Here is a 17,213-nt window from a genome sequence, read left to right on the forward strand (position 1 = left end):
ATATGGATTGCAATCTGCACTGATAAAAAGGGAGTGCCCGTGGAAAGATTACGGATCCATTGACATAAATCAATTTCCTTAGAAAGGGCAAAGATGTCCTCCTCCCTTCCCCCCCTACAGTGACAAGCAAAGGACTGGGTGTTCATAAATATTCAATGAATGAGTCCCAAAGATTGGCCCAAAGGAGAGAGAGATGTACCCAGGGTACTCTTCAAGGTAAGGCTAAAATAATACCTAGGCATGAGTGGAGTTTGTCATGAGGCCAGAGACTTCCAAGTGCTTTATTAAACAGTGAACACTGTCCTGCCCTTCAGAAGGTGATATGGAAAAAATATTGACCACTTCATTTTTTTTTTCCCAGTGGAAGTTGCTTGTGTTTGCATTTGTAAAGAATACGAGGCTGGGATCCAGAGAACCTGGGTCCTCATTGAAGCCTTGTTGTGTGACTTTTTTGAGGTATTTTACTTCTCTTGAGGGACAGTTTGCCATCTGAGTGGCCTTAATCTTAAGGTTTGTTGAACTGATGCCTCCCCACTGCTTCCATGGTAGATGGGGTTGTTGGAGAATTGGATGAAGCGGAAGTACTTGTTCCATGTTCCCTTCAACCAGGTCAGGCTTCTTGGAGGAAAGTTCTACAACTGAAGTACAATCTTCCTTTTTCCTTTTGTCTTCTTTATGGCCTACACTATGAAGATGATGCTGGAACATGGATGGGGACAGGGTAGGGGCCATTCTTGTAGCTGGTCCTTGTACCCCATGTAGTTTTCCAACAGATTTTCCCTTTATTAATTCCCACGTTATTACTATACAATCATTCACAATCGTTCAGGAATCATAATTACAGAGCCAAGGGGCCCAGGGCATTAGCTACATCACCAAAGATAGTATTTGAGCCATGACATGAACAATCAAATTCATGCAAACCTGTGGTGAGTGAGAGGAAGGTTGACTGATCCCTCTCCTCTACTCTGTCCTCCTGCTGGGGCTCCAATAAGGCTCAAATCTGGCTAGTTCTCCAAAAGTCTATCTTCCCCTGACTACCCTCTATAAATCAGGGATTGGGGGAAGAGGGAGGGGCCAAGCTCAAGAAAAAAATAGACTATTTCCTTCTTTACACCATGAGGGTAAGGGAATTCCTTGTAAACAGTGCAGGTACACTAGATTACAGGAGTATTATCCTTCATAAGTGTCCTTAGCTCACTCTTCCCCAAGACAGAAGATTTGGAGTTGAAGCTCACAGCCCCTTTCAGATGCAGCCCCAGACTTGGCCTAATAACTCAAGAATTCCTGTTCCAGATGGCACCGGGGGCTTCTTCCACCAGGGGCTAGGCACTAGGGAGAATGGGGAACTCCTATGACAACAGGGAACGTGATTTTACTTAAGGCACTTGACTTCTGAAATCCAAACCTAACCATGGTCCCAGTAGAGTGGGGTGCTGAGATAGCTCATGCCTCTTCCCCACAACTACAGCAGCTAAAGGAAGCTGGATGACGAAGATCAGACTGGATCTGCTGCTGGTCCTGAGTTAGGGCTGCGGGGAGAGGGATCCCTCTTGTACTGGGCCCAAATGAAGTTGTATCAAGATGGAAGGAAGAGCTGGGTGGGGTGGAAAGTAAGCCTGTATCCCAGGAGAGCAATGGAAATGAGGTTTCAGGAAGAGTCAGAAAGTAGAAGAGATTAGGTCTGATGTCCCGGGCAGTGGCAGAATCAGCTGGTGAAGGCGGCGTATGCAGGCCCAGGCTAATGGCCTGGATTTGCTTTGCTGGAAGTCCTTTTCCTCCTGAGGCCCCAGCAGTTCTGAGGCCCGTGGCAAGACGGACCCTGTCTACCTACTCCTGTCGTTCCCCAGAGTCTCTTCTTTTGAGCCGGAGGGCTCAGAGTTTGGCTCGCGGGTGCTCCTGCAGCAGGGTGCGCATGTCCAGCAGGGCCTTCTCCAGGTAGTGAGCCAGACGGGCAGCGTTGGTCTCGGCACAGCTGTTGTAGGCGGAGACCACAAAGTTGATGTGCTCAGCCATGGGGTTGTAGCAGACTCCGTAACCATCAGGGACCACCGGCCCAAAGCACATGACACAGTCAGTTTTGGCAGGGACCTGGAGAGAGACACAGAGGACTAGAGAGGGAGCAGGCAAGTGGGCGCTGCAAGCCCTTATCTTCCTCTCTGACCCAGTTCTTTTCCCAAGTGCCCTGGGCTGGGGCTCATACTTAGGCATTCTGGGAGCAGGGTTTGGGAGGGGAGTGTCCAGTAGCCTCACCTGGCTGGTAGAAAGGTTAAAATGCATTGCAATGGCATAGGATGTGTCCATGAAGATCTCTGGGATGCTCACTAGATCCTCGATGGCCTGAAGTTTTAGGCCCAGTAGGTGACGGTCAATGGCTTCCCCTCGGATAGCCTAGGAGAGACGGGGTAAGGGGAAATCCTGGAAGTGGGGGGACAAGATTACCCACTGGTTTTTGGTGCATATAAGGCTGGCCTTATTTGTGCAAGAGGGTTGTGATAAAGGAGGTGGGAAGGAGCCTGAAGAGAGGTTGATTACCAACAGTTGCCAAAGTTATGGAAGCATGAACACAGGAAGTAACCTCAGAGATCCTATAATCCAATCTTTTTCTTTTATAGATAAATAAGGAAACGACTCAGAAATGATTTATTCAATGTCTCCTGACTCCTAATTCAGGCTGCAAATTTCTAGAGATCTTCCCTCCTATTCTCTACATCCGCTGTCCTCAGAGCATAGTACAAAGCTTTGGACATAATAGATATCCTCCAAAAGTCCATGGAATGAATGAATGAGTCAGTGGAGATTAGCAATAAGGACAAGACAAGAGGTTGAAAGGGTGACAAGCTCTGGCCCTGTATGCACTAACTGCATACATCCCTTCTTTCTCCATCCCTCTTACCCAAGGACCAGCCCAAGAAGAGAGCCCCAAAGCCTACTCACCTTGTCAGTGTAGGATCTGTGTGTCAACACGGCCTTCCTCAGCAGTTCCACCTTCATTTGCTCCTGTAGGAAGTCAGTGGTTCAGAGAGGGCTGGGGACCCTGGGATAGAATGCTAGTCTATCTCTGGACTTGGGGGATTCCAAGTGGGTGCAGAGAAATTCAGCAAACTCTCGGATTATAAGGGGCTCCAGCATGAGGATTCTGACCCAGGAATTGCTAGATTTTAGGGGCAAACCACCCCCTCCCACCCCCATCCAGCCCTGACTCACTGTCAAGTTAGAGTCGTCCATGGCTTTGACAAAGCGGAAGGAATCAACAGAGTTGGAACGGATGGTGTCAGTGCGGCCCAAGTGGAACATTCGGAGAGAGGCGCTCTCATAGGTGGAACAGGTATGGCCATAGATTCTGTACAGAGGGCAGAAGGAAAGAACTAGTCTTGTGCTCTCTAACCTAAACAGCACTTCGGGGTCTCTCCTCAGAGGTATATTCAATTCCTGTGGAACCTTAGCATTGCACTGCTTCCCCCTTCTTTGGATGGAGGTGGGTCTAACCTGTAATAGGCCAGCTGTAGGGCCATCTGGATGAAACCATCCGGGCTCATCTTCTCTGACTTGGGGAAATTCTTCCCAAAATGATGGAACACTAGCACTGTAAGGTCCAGGTCCTGCACCATGCTGCAGAAAGAGGAAGGAGTAGTTAAGTGAAGGGGATTTGGGGGAGGGAAGGACAGGCTGGGGTTCTAGTAAGGGAGAGCTAGAAGGGAAGAGAGGTGGCAAGGGTATATCTGTCCATGGGATAAGGAGGATTCTCGGGACCCTAAAGTCCTCCTTATCCCATGGAGGGAACAGGTAAGCGGGATGCTAAGTGATGCTTGACCCTTCAGTTTCCCAGAGCGCAGAGGGCTCACTTTGAGGAACTCACATGTTGAGGTTCTGCTTGGCCTTCTCAATGTCGCTCTTAATCTCGGGGCTGATGTTGAAGCGCAGCTTCTTGGGCATGGGTAGGGGGATCATGGGTGACCTCACAAGCTCTGGTTTCTTCCTGCATAGAAGAGTGGGACCTTAGTCTCTATCTAAAGCCCAAAGGTGGGGAGAGAAAGTGAATATGGGAAAGGTCCTATCCCAAAGTGGAAAGCAGACATACAAGCTGAGCCACCTTTACTTTATGGGGGGATGGGAAAGAGGAAAGAGATCTAGGATTCTAGAACCTTCAGGTCACCTAAGGGTTGAGGGAAGCCCCTTCAACTGGAGGGCTGAAAACAGAATGACTTTAATGTTTATGGGGCAAAAATTTTCTTGGAGAAAAATGTTCTTCCTCCTCTTCCTTAGATCATAGGCAGGGATCTTGTAAATGTGTGCCACTGGTCACAAGGGGAGCTGGTATGACTCAGCAACAGCCAGCTCCACTTTGGGAAGGATGGCTGTTCTACTTTTTAAGCCAATGGAAGGAAGGGCTCCTCACGAGAACTCCACGATGTGGTCTAGGAGCGCCACGATGGGGGGACCCTCTGCAGCAGCATGCTCATACACGAGGCCACAGGAGCCATCTTCTGCCACTATGAACTGGAGCACAAGAGGGGGGGAGGGCTGTTAGCTCAGGGCTTCAGAGGGCCTTTCTCCTCCACCTCTCGGGGGGGCCCAAGGCTCTCCCCCCAGCTGGCTGTTTTCCTCCACCCTCTTCTGATTCTGACCAGAGGCAGGGGGTCTGTGTCTAAATCCAGAACTTGCTAATGAGCTCTGGGATCCTGGCAAACAGCCTCAGCCCCCTTCCCACAGAAGGGGCTAACAGTACTTAACATTGCCTGCTGAACCAGACTGTCACTGGTCATGCAGCTAAGCCCGCACGGAGAGGTGGGGGGGTGGGGGAGGGAGAGAGCAAGGTTGGCTGAGGGGAGGAAGATGAGGGGCCTTCAGCAGTGTACTGTGCGGAGAGTCTCAGCTCTAGCTCCCTGAAACCCTTGTGCCTCTTAATGACAGGCCAATTGGTCAATAATTACAGCAGCAATGCCTACATCCCTGGAGCTCAAAGGACTTTATGAGCTGCCAGGTCTGCAGAGAAAACAGTGAGCCAACAGCCTCAGGCTGGGGCTGGACACCGATGGAGAAACCTGTCGGAGGAATGGCAGAGACCCACGCAGCCACCAGAACAGAGGAGGGCCATCGGCAGGAAAGGCCCAGGCCGGGGCACGGCCTTTAATGGAAAAAACACTGGAACAGGAGTTAAAACTTCTAGGCTTTACTCTCAGTTTGCAACAAACTCTCTGGCACTCCGGACCACTCTCTCCTCTCTGGGGTCAACTCTTCATCTAGAAGATGAAGGGGCAACAGGAACAGAGCCTTTTAAAAAAAGCTTGCTCAGCGCATTGTTCCAAAGCCCGTTTCTGAGCCAGGATTCTGGGTCTGAGCCTGGGGAGCGGTGGAGGTGCCGCAGGTCAGGTCAGAGTGTGAGCCCCACGGCCTCTACCTGCAGGGTTTTGTCGAACCAGCGGTTCCCGCTGTTCTGCTTGCTGCCTCCGCCGTGCAGCATCTGGCCGGCCACCCGGCTCTTGTAGATGTCGTCTGAGACCCGCGGCATGGGCGCGTCCAGGCAAACGGTGAAGATGCTCTTCTGTATCGAGCGCACGGAAGCCTTGTTTGTTTTGTCTGCATTGGGGATGGAGGGGCAGGGACAGACAGGGAAAAGGAGAAGGGGGAGGAGGAAATGAATCAACCAGCGGACTACTGCGTTTCTCTGTCCCCAGGCCTGCGCCAGGCTCCGTGGGGACACAGAGGCGTGAAACACACTCCCTGCCTTCAAGTCTCCTGGGAAGGCAGTGCACAGGGCCACAAGGCTGGGCAGGAGGTCAGAGGAGAGAGAGGGCAGGGCTGGCCGCGCTAGGGCTTAGTTAAGATGATACAGATTGGGACAGTTGAAGAGGGCAGCAGACCCAGTGCTGGAAGGGATGCTGCAGCCCCTGCTTTACAGAAGAGCAACTGAAGCTCAGGGAGATTGCCCAAGATACTGTAGGCAACAGTGGCCCGACTGGGATTCCCATCCCATCTCCTGAATCTTTGCACAGTACCATGCTGTGGTAACAAGGTGCAACTGTAGGTCCTTGAAGAGAGATCAGACTGTCCTGTTCTTTGAGAAGGAAGCCTGTATCTCAGATGGGCCACGACCAGGGCACTTTCCCGCCTCACCTAGCCCTGTTACTTCTCAGCACATCCAGAAGCCCAGGGTCTGGGTCTGGACAGGTCTGCTCTCCCTCCCTTCCTCCTGGCCAGCCTGACTCCTGCCCTTCTTTGGGGACTCAGGGTTTGGAGGACAGAGTAGTCCTTTTATCCAGACCTTTGATAAGGTTAGTGTAAGCTTTGGCCCAGGTGTTTCGGTGATTGGTGGTGAGAATGCCAATGGGCTCCTTATTGGTCTGCAAGGACGAGTTCCAGATCTTCTCCAGTTGTATGAAGATCTGGTCTGAGGTTAAGGGTGTCCCATCACTGTGGTACACGTCCAACTCAAAAAACTGAAACAAACAGAAGTGTGAAGGATGGTACAATACAAGAGGAAGGGAAGGATGAACTAAAAAGGCCCTTTGGGATTGCCAGCGGAAGACAACCCCCTGAGAGCAGGGAGACACAGCCTCTTCTGAAAGAACACTCTGGCCAAAAGGAACAAAGCCAGGTTTCCTGCACATTGTTCTAGGAATCAGATAGCTATGGTTGTTCAATGACTCAGAGGGAGGAGAGGAGCAGGTAGCACAGCTGATATCCTCAGAGAGGCCTCTTACCTCCTTTAGGCTGTGAGCTGTACCTCTGTGCCAGTTCCTATGCTTGACATTCATTTTAAACCAAATTTTCCTCACATAATACTGCTGGGGACCTACTTGGCTATATGTTTTTGGGAGTCACTTAAGCTAGGATGAACTTGGTCATAAGCAGTTTTCCACCCAGATCTCCTCTAAAGAGAAGCAGTCCCAGAATTAAGAGGCAGGGTAAATCGTACCCCTTTCCCTGTCTTTCGCTGCTGTCTGATATAAAAGAATGGGACAGCTTTTCTGCATAGGATGGGAGAATCCCTTATGATTCTAGGCTCTGAGGTAACTTCTGGGGACTGGAGAGGAAAAAATTGGGATCTGAGTTCTCCATGAATTGGTAAAGAGTAACAAGCAAGTGCTAATGACTTCCCTCCCTTCCTCCCAGCTCACCCCATCCACTGCCTTAGCTCAAACCTGGAAATTGTGCACAACGGTGATGTGTATAGGGGGCTTAGTTGTCTTGCTGAAGTTAATGACCGAGTCCTGCTTGGGGCCTGGGATTCGGCAGGAAGAGAGGATCTGGTAGTACTGGTTCATACACAGTGGCTTTCCTCCAAGATATTCCACTGGCAGAGTCTCACTGGAAAGGGGAAGGTAGGAATGGAGAGGGGTCCAGGGGATGGGTTATTGGGAGTAGTAGGGAGATGGTGCTCATGGTAATACCTCCTCCTAAGGACCTAGATGGGGCCCTACCATTTTCCCCCATATCACTGACATTTCCTTTCACTGCTGAGTTCCAGGACCTTCTGGCTGGATGCTTAGTGTGGCAAGAAGGGATCATTGGTGGGGATTTATATAACAATGCTCTAAGCTTCATTGTTTTAGAATTCTATGAAATCATTTCACTTCCCAAGAAAACCCAGAGTAGGAGATGACCCGGCTTACTCTGATTGGCAAATCCAGTTGTTCTAATTCCCAGTAACTAGATCCCACTCCTCCCAACTCAAGGAGGGGCCAGAAAACAGGAAGTAAAACTAAGCAAGGCTGAGAGAGCTGCACCACCTCCAGCCCAGGGTGGGGGGCGGAGAGTGCTTGGTGGCAGAGGGACCAAGCAGAGGGTGGCAGTAACAACAAGCCGAACTATAATTAGGCCGGGCCTTCCAGGCTTGGGGTTCCTGCATTGGCAGAAGACAGTGAGCTTCACTTGCCCCCTAACTTACTACCAAATCGCTGGGAGAGCAAAAGGAAGTGCCTGTGGGGTTAAGGGCTTTAGAATGGGGAGAGGAGAAAGAGATCAAAGGGCAAAGTTGGCAAAATGCATGCTCACTTGTCAATCATGGCCTTGAAATCCAGAGCTCCTTCTATGAGTTTGGCTGCAAACCTGCAGGGGCCAATTAGACATCAAATTAGAAATAAAATTTTGACAACTAGTAATAACAGTAATAGATCAGAGGGGAGGATCTCAGGCTTGGCCCCCTGCCTTACCACAAACTGGCTAAGGAAGATGTATGTCTGGCAGGTGGGGAAATTTCTGGCAGGGGAGAAGTTGATTTGGCATAGAAGAACAACTCATCCTAGCATAGACTGTTCTCAGTTCTGCTACAGGTAAGTGCCTAACTGAAGATGAGTCATTATCTCTTTTCTGGCCTCAGTTTTCCCATCTGTCAGATGAGGGGATTGGGTTGGATGGAATCCAGAGTCCCTTCTAGCTCTGACTTTTGATGATGGCGTGAGTACTGACTACAGGGTGGAGAGGGAAAAATCCTGTAGCTCCACTTTTACCAGAGTTCTTTTCACCTTCAAATGGATATAAAGGGCATCCACTCTTTGGCCAGTGGTGCTGGGCAGGAGAGGAATGTCTTGGAATTTCTCCTGACATATCAGAACCTTAGAACTAGGTGTAAGTACTTAAGTCTTTAAATTGTAGCCATGGGCAATTTCTTTTCCTCAAATGGGAAAACTGAAAGGAAGCAGTTATGTTCAGTAACAATGACACATCCTGTTGCAAAGGGCTGAGCCAGGAGCGTAGGAAGTATCTCTTCTCCCAGAGATGGGACCAGTTAGTGGTTTTCTTTCTTCACTGGGCCCTTACTTATTAAGAATCTATAACTGCAACCCGCATCAGCCTCCTGTCCGGGCCCGCTGTGAGGGGACACCTGTGCCTTTAAGGGTAAGTGGTCAGGCTGGGCAGGGGATCCCTACTGACTGGTATTTTTATCTAGAGCCAGACTAGAGTGGAGTGCTGGAGCAGGTGACAAGGGCTAAGTATGGAAAAGGTAACCCTGTACAAAGGTCACTCAAGAGGCAAGAAACATGAGAGTTGGGTTTCAAAGCAGGGGGAGGAGGGGACAATCAGTGACATGATATGAGGGGCAGAACAGACCTAGCATAAACTCAGGGAAGCAAAACTCCAGTGCAGAGGAGGGTGTCCAAGAGCTGAGACTGCCTCCAAGCCCCATGGCTGTGTGTCGGTGCTGTGGGTGGGGAGAGGTAGGGTGCAGGCGGGCACATATGCAGTGGGGAGGGGCTCCCCATCAAGGTGGCTGTAGATCTAGGTAGGCACTAATTTCCCTCAGCTCCCCCCAATGCTCTTATAGCCCTCCCGGGCTTGTGTCCGACCCCTGAAGTACCCTTGCACTCACCGAAGCTGACCCTGGGAATCCACAAAGTCTTGTTTGGGGAGCACCAGGCCTGGGCTAGAGTGGATCACCACAGGTTGTCGGTACTGGAGGTAGGCAGTCTTTAGCCACCACTCAGATAGCTGTGGAAAGTAGCAGAAAGGCGGGGACCTGTCACAGACCAGCTGGCTTAGACCTGGAGCCTCGCACAGGAAGCAGCTAAGGCTGAACTTTATGCCATTCAGTCTGGAGATAACTCATCCAAAGTTTAGTGAATTTTCCATTATCCACCTTCATTTATACAGACATCTTCCCCCACCTCAACCTATGACCATCATTTTTGCACCTGTTCTGACCAACATTAGCAAAAAAACCATTTTTCTCACCTCATTCACAAATCAGAATCCTAGAATTGGAAGACACCCAGAAATGAAATGTTCCAGCCCCATCATTTTATTTTATTGTCCTCCCCCTTAATTTTAGAGACAGAGAAATTGAAATCCAGAGCAAAGAGATGACTTTTTAAATCTCACACAGCTGTACAATGCTGAAGCAGAACCAGGACATGGGTTTCCTGATCATTAGTGTGACTTTCATATACCCATGGGACTTAGTCTGGGGCTCTCCTTGTAATGGGCCATCAATAAACACAGTCTGACTGACAGATCTCTTGGATAAGAATCACTCTGGGGGAAGACTGCTTTACTACAACAGACACTAGGGTGGGAATAGCATAAGGCCCTGTATCTCAGGTAAAGACTCTTCCTGACTCTGTGCCAGTTTCCCTTATAGTTTCTTCGTTAGATAAGATCTCAGTATGTCTGTCAGACTCTCAATTGAGAATCAACAATTGAAGTTAAATGACTTACCCAGGTTCACAAAACTATTAAGTGTATGAGGTCCTCCTAACTCCAGGGAGTTAGTAGTCTATATACTAGTTGCCCTGATAAGGTCTCTTTTAGTTTTAAAATCTATGAGATTATTAGCTCACCATTTGTCTGCTTCCAGGGTCCTCACAGTATCAAGACCATTTTGGAACACTCAATATGAATTAGCTAGATCTAGGAGGAGGAGAATCTTCTTGCCACAGAAGGTACAAAACATAATGAATCTCAAAGTTTTGCTCATAGAGGTAATGTGAACTGAGCACTAGAGAAGGAATCAGGAGATATGAATTCTAATCCTAACTCTTCACTAACCTGCTGTGTGACAGACAATAGGCAAATTCATTCCTCTCTCCAGGACTTAGCCTTTTCATTTGTTCATTGAAGGGCAGGACTAAGTGATATTTGAATCTCTTCCAGTTCTAGAAGTTCATTACTGGTACCATGAGAACTACTACCCCCATTAGAAGAATTGTAAGGGGTTTCCTCTCTGGTGAAAGTGGGGGTCTGAGTTCAGGAGAGAGTTTAGAAGCATAGAATCTTCCCATCTTGGGGCTTTCTGACTTTCTTGTAGAAGTCTCCCAACCAACTCTCTAGTAGGTACAGGCTTATGCAGGTGATGGCCTATCCCAGAGCTTTCCCCTATGTCAAGGTTAAATGGCAGAGTCAAAAGGAGGACAAAACAGTAGGAGTTCCTAGTTGGATAGATGGATGGGATTAAAGGTCTGAGACCATCAAAAATGTAACTTCTACTTCTCCATCAGAGGAGAAAGGAGGAGGGAGTTAGATTGGGGTGGGGGGGTCAAGATGAAGCAGCCAACAGCCCTTCTCAGCTCACATACCCAATTTTCTGTCTTTCTGGCTCTTCGTTCCAGGCTCTTCTGAAGGCGCTCTCCTACGCCTCCTGAACCTCGAAACTCCTCCACCAGCTGCTTGGTGTTGTTCCATTCCTCCTCGCTCACAATGGGTTGCAGGATCTGAAGGTAGTGATCCAGGGTCTGCTGCAGGGGAGGCACTGGCAATCTTGGCAGGGAGTTCTGGTGAGTCTGAAACCTGCCTGGCACTTTCCTCAAGGAGATTGGTTTGAGGAAGCCCAAGGGCTTGATCTGTAGGCAACAAAACATTCTTGTAGGTGCTAATGCCCCAAAGAACACTTTCGCCACACAACTGAAGCAGAACACCCTCACTATCCAGAGGTGCTGGACAGGGTCCATCCAGCGCATTTATGTCCGCATCTAAAGTATGCAAGAGGAAGCACCTGAACTGCCCCGCCCCATTCCCCAGGCCAAATAGGTGCTTCCACTTTGGAGGGGATGGAAGATGATAGCTGAGGATTCAAAGAGGAGGGGTAAAGGCTGGCCCCAAGTGTAGGAGGTGGGCTGAGCTAGTGCCATTGATCTTGGCACAGAGAAGGTACCATCTGGCTATGTGTCTTGCTCACCTCTAGAACAGGAAAGCTGAGATGACTCTTCTTCCTCCCCACCCCACCTCCACCCATCCCTCAGATTGAAAAAATATGACAGAGAAGGCATCAGAAATCAGAGAAAGCCCAGGGGTAAGTGCTACCTATAGAATTAGGAACATTAGCCCCTTCCCCAGAATGCTCTCTCCTGTTTTCCTTGAAAGCTGAAAAGAACCTTTGTTGGGGATTGGGGAAGAGAAAAAGCACAACTGGATATTCCCAGTGAACATTTCTTGTGCTTTGAGACAAGGAAACCCTGCAGGAGATGAAGGCCAAGGTAGTAAAACAGAAAATAAGATTAGAGAGAAAGTGGGAAGAGGGGGAATGGGAAGGCAAGGGATAGGAAGAGATTTGGGGGGGAGATAAAGAATGTCACTGATAATGATAGCCTTATGGCGTACCTTCTCTCCCTGATGCTGCCTCTCAGCCATGGCCGGGAGTGAGACTCTGAGCTCAACCTGTTTGTCTGTATGCCTCAGGTTCAGGCTCTGAGCCTAACCTGTGCTAGCATGCCATCGGACGGACGGATGGACTGGACGGACGAGTGGGACCTAGTGAATGAGCAGCCACCAGCCTCCTGGGCTGGAAAGAGAAGGCAAGAGCCAAGTTTAGGAGGGGCAGAGAATTAAGCTGGCTGGTTTTCTGGATGCTGTTCTACCTTCCTTGGTTGTGGGGAGCTCTGAATTTGAAATAGGTGTTGGGGTGTAATGTGCTTGTGAAGCAAGGTTGAGGGGAGTTCAGGAATGGGTGGGAGGGTACCTGCCTGGAAAATGCCTTATATCCTTTTTGAATTGGGCTGGCTCGACACTAAGCAGGTAGCCTGAGGCACCTGAAAAGCAAGTAAAAGCTCATTTGTTTGATTTTATGTCGGCTGGAAGAGGGAAATTGCCTTTTGCTAGAAACCACTTGGCATTGAGGGAATATCCGCCACTCATCTGGGCCAGCATTCCAAGGGGGATGGATACCTGGGATGTCCAGCTTATCCCTAAAATAGGGATGGAATCATTAAGGGAAGGGTCTTGGTGGCCAGAGATCCTGGCTAAGCTTCCTGTCACCAAAGCTATGCTAACCCCTGGCTTCCTCTTGACTTCCTCAAGAGGCTTCTCCATAGTTTTTATGATGTAGGTGTGTGTGCGTGCATGTCTGATCCCCATATGTGAAGTCCAGCCAGGGAGGTAAAAAGGGTGCACATTTGCCATGAAACTTTGCTTGATTCAAGAGACTTCCTGAGTAACATTGGTAACTTTACTGTTCAGGTGACTCTTAACTTTCCTTCTTTATAAACCATTTGGCTATATAATCTCTAATTCCTCTTCCAGCTAGGACAGTTGATGACTTAAAGTCATACCTGCTGAGATATTATGGGGATGATGCTTTAAGGAGGAACAAGGGAGAAAAAGAAGATTCCATTCAATTCAATACAACAAACCTTTCTCAGGGGTTTATCTTATGCAAGGCACAGTTTAGTTGCTGAGAATTCATAGATAAAATAAAACAGTACTTACCCTAAGATGCTTACAAGAAAACGTGTATAAAAATAACCTTGAGCAAGAGAAAATTTGGTAGAGACCCAAAATGCTACAAAAAATTTGATGAGAGATATTACTTTGGGGGTGTAATAGGATCACATGAGATGAGTTTAATGGAGGAGGTATTACCTGGGTTTAACTTTAAAGAAGGAAGAAATTTCAACAGGTCGAGATGGGAACATGGAAGAAACCCATTTGAGGCCTGAGGGACAACAGAAATATGAGAAGGCAGGGAAGTGAGTAATTTGTTTGGACATAATATAAAGAACTGTAAAATGTGATAAGATTGAAAAGGAAGATTGGAGTCAGATTGGGAAGAGACTAGAAAACCAGGAAAAAGAGTTTATACTTAATTTGTTAGGAAATAGAGAATTACTCAAGGTGGTTCTGAGAAGATATATGACATGATTAAAGCAGTGGTGAAGGAGGATAACTGGTCAATGACATAAAAGGAAGATTAAGTAGGAGGCTTTTAATTGTTCATTTGAGAGGTGATAAAGGTCTGCACTGAGGAGGAAGAGAGAATGGAAATCCAGAAGTAGGAGTTCTGTGTCTAAAGGTGATAACCTGTGGGAGGAAACCCTATTGCCAAAGGAGAAAGTATAGGAAGATTTAGAAGAGGAATAAGGACAGGGCTTTGGAGTACACCCACATTTAAAGGTGGGAGGAAAATGAAGAGTCAGAGGAGAGAAAGAAGTGGTCACAGTAGGAGGAGGGCCATCAGGGTACAGGCTCACAGAAGCCAAACGGAGAAAATATTTGTAGAAGCAATACTGCAGAGGATGAAGACTGTTGGATTTGGCAATTAGGAGGCCATTAACATGGGACTTTTGAAACAGCTGTTTCTGTGGAGTAATAGAATGGCAGCTAGATTGCAAGATGTTGAGGAGTAAAGAAAGTGGAGGCTTTATCTGGCTCAGAGAGTCTTTGAGATACCCATGGGTGCCTAAGCTTGGTCTTCAGGACTTGATTATTCTGCTAAGAAGTTGGGAGGATGTCCTGCTCTCTGGGGAATGAGGCTGGGGACTCTATTTTGGCTACTTTAACAGTCTCCTAATTGAGCTTCCAGCCTCTCCCTCTCCAATAAATCCTTCAAAGAGTTGACAATCTTCCTTATATCCTTCCATGGTTCCCTATTGCCTTTAGGACAAAATATGGACTTCCCTGTTTGAATAGCATATTGTCAAAAGATAGTCTATCTTTTTTTGCCTTCCCAGCCTTATTTAGCATTATCTTCTATCTATACTATCAGCCAAACTTTCCTAATTTTGCTTTTCCCTCTTTCCTCTCTGTACATTTGCCATGCCTAGAACTATCTTTTCCTTCCAAGGTCCAGCTCAGATGCTGTATCCTTTGTGAATTCTTCCTTATGCCTCCAGCTCAACGTGATTTCTTCCTTTTCAAATTTCCACTAGTTGCATTTAAGTCCCTCCTCTACTCTCATCTTATTCTATGTAGTGTACCCCGCTGGACTGAAAATTAATTGAAGATAAAAGACTGTGCCTTTTGATCTTTGTTTTTTCTGACCTGTCACTGGGTAGATATTTAATTAATTTAATAGAGGGGTGTCTATAAAGCATTGCATCATTTTCTGTAGCTGTCACTGACATTCCCAGGTATCTCCAATCCCTCCAGGCCAGATAGCATCATTTAACCAACTTTCTCAGAAGGGAGCAGGAGGAGACAAAATATAAAGTCTAAGAGATTACAAAGGAGTTATACAGGAAAAACATCTTTCCAGAAACATTTGAGACAGGATGACCATTCCCCAGAGACAATAGGGTAGAGCCTGGTGATCTAGCATTTTTAGATTTAGCATTTGGTGTTGAGGGGAAGAAGCAGCACCTTGAGTCTCTTGATGACTTGGCACCATGCTTGGCTCTCTTTCTTCTGAATTAATTGCAAAAGGATAGTTCTGCTTAGATGGTGGAATTAAGGGTAAGAATATTCCTTAATTTAATTGACAAGTTTTGGGGTCTTTTAGGAGTTCACTTTATCCGGAAAGGCAAACAATTTAGGAGATTATTAGAAAAACCAAAGTAGACTATGGTAAGAACACGGAACTACTTTTACTGACTCATGGGGTATTAGAGCTGGATGCGACTTCAATTCAATTAAAGTTTATCAAGGACCTACTATCACTAACACTTTGTTAAATGCTGGGGAGACAAAAAGAGGCAAAAGAAGGTGGAAAGGTGGAAGTGAGATTTTAGTTGGGACTTAAAGGAAGCCAGGGAGATAAATAGCGTGAGGGGAGAGGGAGAGACTTACACCAGGCATGGGAAATATTAATTAAGTGTCTGCTATGTGCCAGGCACTTTGTTAAATGCTGGGGATACCAAAAGAGGCAAAAAACAGGTCCTTCCCCTTGAGGAACTTACAATCTAATGGAAGAGACAATATGCAAACAATTATATGCAGCATAAATTATATATACAGGATAAAAAGAAAATCGAGAGGGAGGAAACCTGGAATTAAGGGGGTTTGGGAAGGTGGAAGCCAAGGTTTTAGTTGGGACTTAAAGGAAGCCAGGGAAGTCAGTAGTATGAGGAGGAAGGGAGTCTTAGACCAGGCATGAGAAACAGCCAGAGTAACTATTCAGAGCTGTGAGATGGAGTGTCTTGTTGACTAAACATTGTCTTCAGGCCAGCGGAGAGTAAAGACTAGAAAGGTAGGAAAGGGCAGGTTGCAGTGTTAGAATTAGAGACTAAGTTGTGCTCCCACATTTTCACTTAAAGTGGCCAGCCCAGTTTCGGCCCTGCATAGAGACACTTCATAAAAGGTCTGACTGAGTGAACGATTTACCATCCTTGGCTGCTGGGCCTCAGTTTCCCCAGCTGTAAAATAGGAGTTGAGCTAGATGATGGCAAAGGTGCCTCCCAGTTCTAAGAGTCTACGTCTGCCTCTCACAAGAAGGAAGGGTCATCCTTGACACAGCTGGCTTGTATAATCTTCCGGGACAGCCCGGTTGAATCATTCCCCTGGGGCCTCCGCATCGGTTCCAATTTCACTTGCTGCGTTGCAGCCAGATGGCTCATCCAGGCAGTAAGCCCTCAGTCCCCAAAGCCTCTGGCCGCGTTCGAGGCGCGGGGGTCACGGTCCCAGTCTCCCAAACCCTCCTTCAGGCCCTCCCCAGCGCAGACGGGGACTGCGAGCCGCTAGTTGCGCGCAGCAGCTCCCGGAACTTTCCAAGATCTCGTCTCCCTGCCCCGGATCGCCTCCTCCCTCAGTTGCCCCTTCCCCGGGGCTTTCCCGGTTCTGGTCCTTTCCTCCCGCCCCCGCCCCGGGCCCCAGAAGGCACGCACTCACCATGGTTCTCGCCGCAAAGGCCAGCATCTTGGTGACCCGCGGGCTGCCCGCTCCACCCACCTCGCACCGGCCAAAGTACGCGATACTCCAATAGATTTCGCAGCTTCTTTCCTCCTCTGCACGCACTCCTAGCTTCGGCCACCCAGGCCAAGGGCAGAGGACTGCAGGTCGTAGAGCCGCTCCCGCCGTAGCACCGCGGCCTCAGCCACCCCGTCGCCCCAGACCGGGAAGGCGTCCCCACCTCCTCCCCCCGCCCGCTCCTGCAGCCCGGGGAGGAGGAGGGACGGGGGCGGGGCGCCGAAACAGCTGTGGAAAGGGCAGCTGGAGTAGCTGGCCCAGGGCCTAGGGGTGGAGCCATGGTCCAGGGGGTGGGTTCAGATCCAAATGAGGGGCGGGGCCGAAGGTATGAGACTGGAGTCAGGAGCCCTGGGAACCGATGTCAGTGCTCTTCGGACCTCCTTTCCTACCTGTGTTCCTTCTGTCATTGTCGTTCCCCATTTTTATCTCTACAAGTTTACCCCTCAACTTAGGTAGTATTCCTCAACTTAGGTAGAAAGAATTAGTCATTTTTTCGTGGGGATGATTTCCTTGGTACATGATGGGGGAAAACTCGCTACTGCCCCACACAAAGATGGCAGTGCAGGCCCTTCTCGGAGAGATGTGAATGCCCCGCACCAACATGGCTACCTCCCTTAATAAATATGGCTTCCGCGAGCCCGCCCATTGGTGGATGCACTTCA

At 48.5% G+C, this 17,213-nt stretch overlaps 1 protein-coding gene across 2 annotated transcripts; it reads right to left on the reverse strand.

Moving 5' to 3' along the window:
• Positions 1–245: 245 nt before the first annotated feature.
• CRAT (carnitine O-acetyltransferase) lies at positions 246–17,103 on the reverse strand. Of its 2 annotated transcripts, none has more exons than XM_051980155.1 (15): positions 16,941–17,103; positions 16,474–16,601; positions 11,016–11,279; positions 9,314–9,432; positions 7,999–8,052; positions 7,146–7,311; positions 6,266–6,440; positions 5,402–5,580; positions 4,400–4,500; positions 3,860–3,979; positions 3,490–3,612; positions 3,208–3,343; positions 2,938–3,000; positions 2,254–2,391; positions 246–2,091 (listed from the first exon to the last, which is right to left on the reverse strand). In XM_051980155.1, the coding sequence occupies exons 1-15, from the start codon at positions 16,969–16,971 to the stop codon at positions 1,876–1,878; spliced, it is 2,013 nt and encodes a 670-aa protein (XP_051836115.1). In that variant the 5' UTR covers positions 16,972–17,103; the 3' UTR covers positions 246–1,875. The 2 variants fall into 2 exon arrangements, with proteins under 2 accessions (XP_051836115.1, XP_051836116.1); XM_051980156.1 differs by lacking the exon at positions 16,941–17,103 and adding an exon at positions 12,037–12,217 and having other exon boundaries at positions 16,474–16,562.
• Between the last annotated feature and the right edge of the window lie 110 nt (positions 17,104–17,213).

This window comes from Antechinus flavipes, chromosome 2 (assembly GCF_016432865.1).
Source record: "Antechinus flavipes isolate AdamAnt ecotype Samford, QLD, Australia chromosome 2, AdamAnt_v2, whole genome shotgun sequence".
NCBI classification, from domain to species: domain Eukaryota; kingdom Metazoa; phylum Chordata; class Mammalia; order Dasyuromorphia; family Dasyuridae; genus Antechinus; species Antechinus flavipes.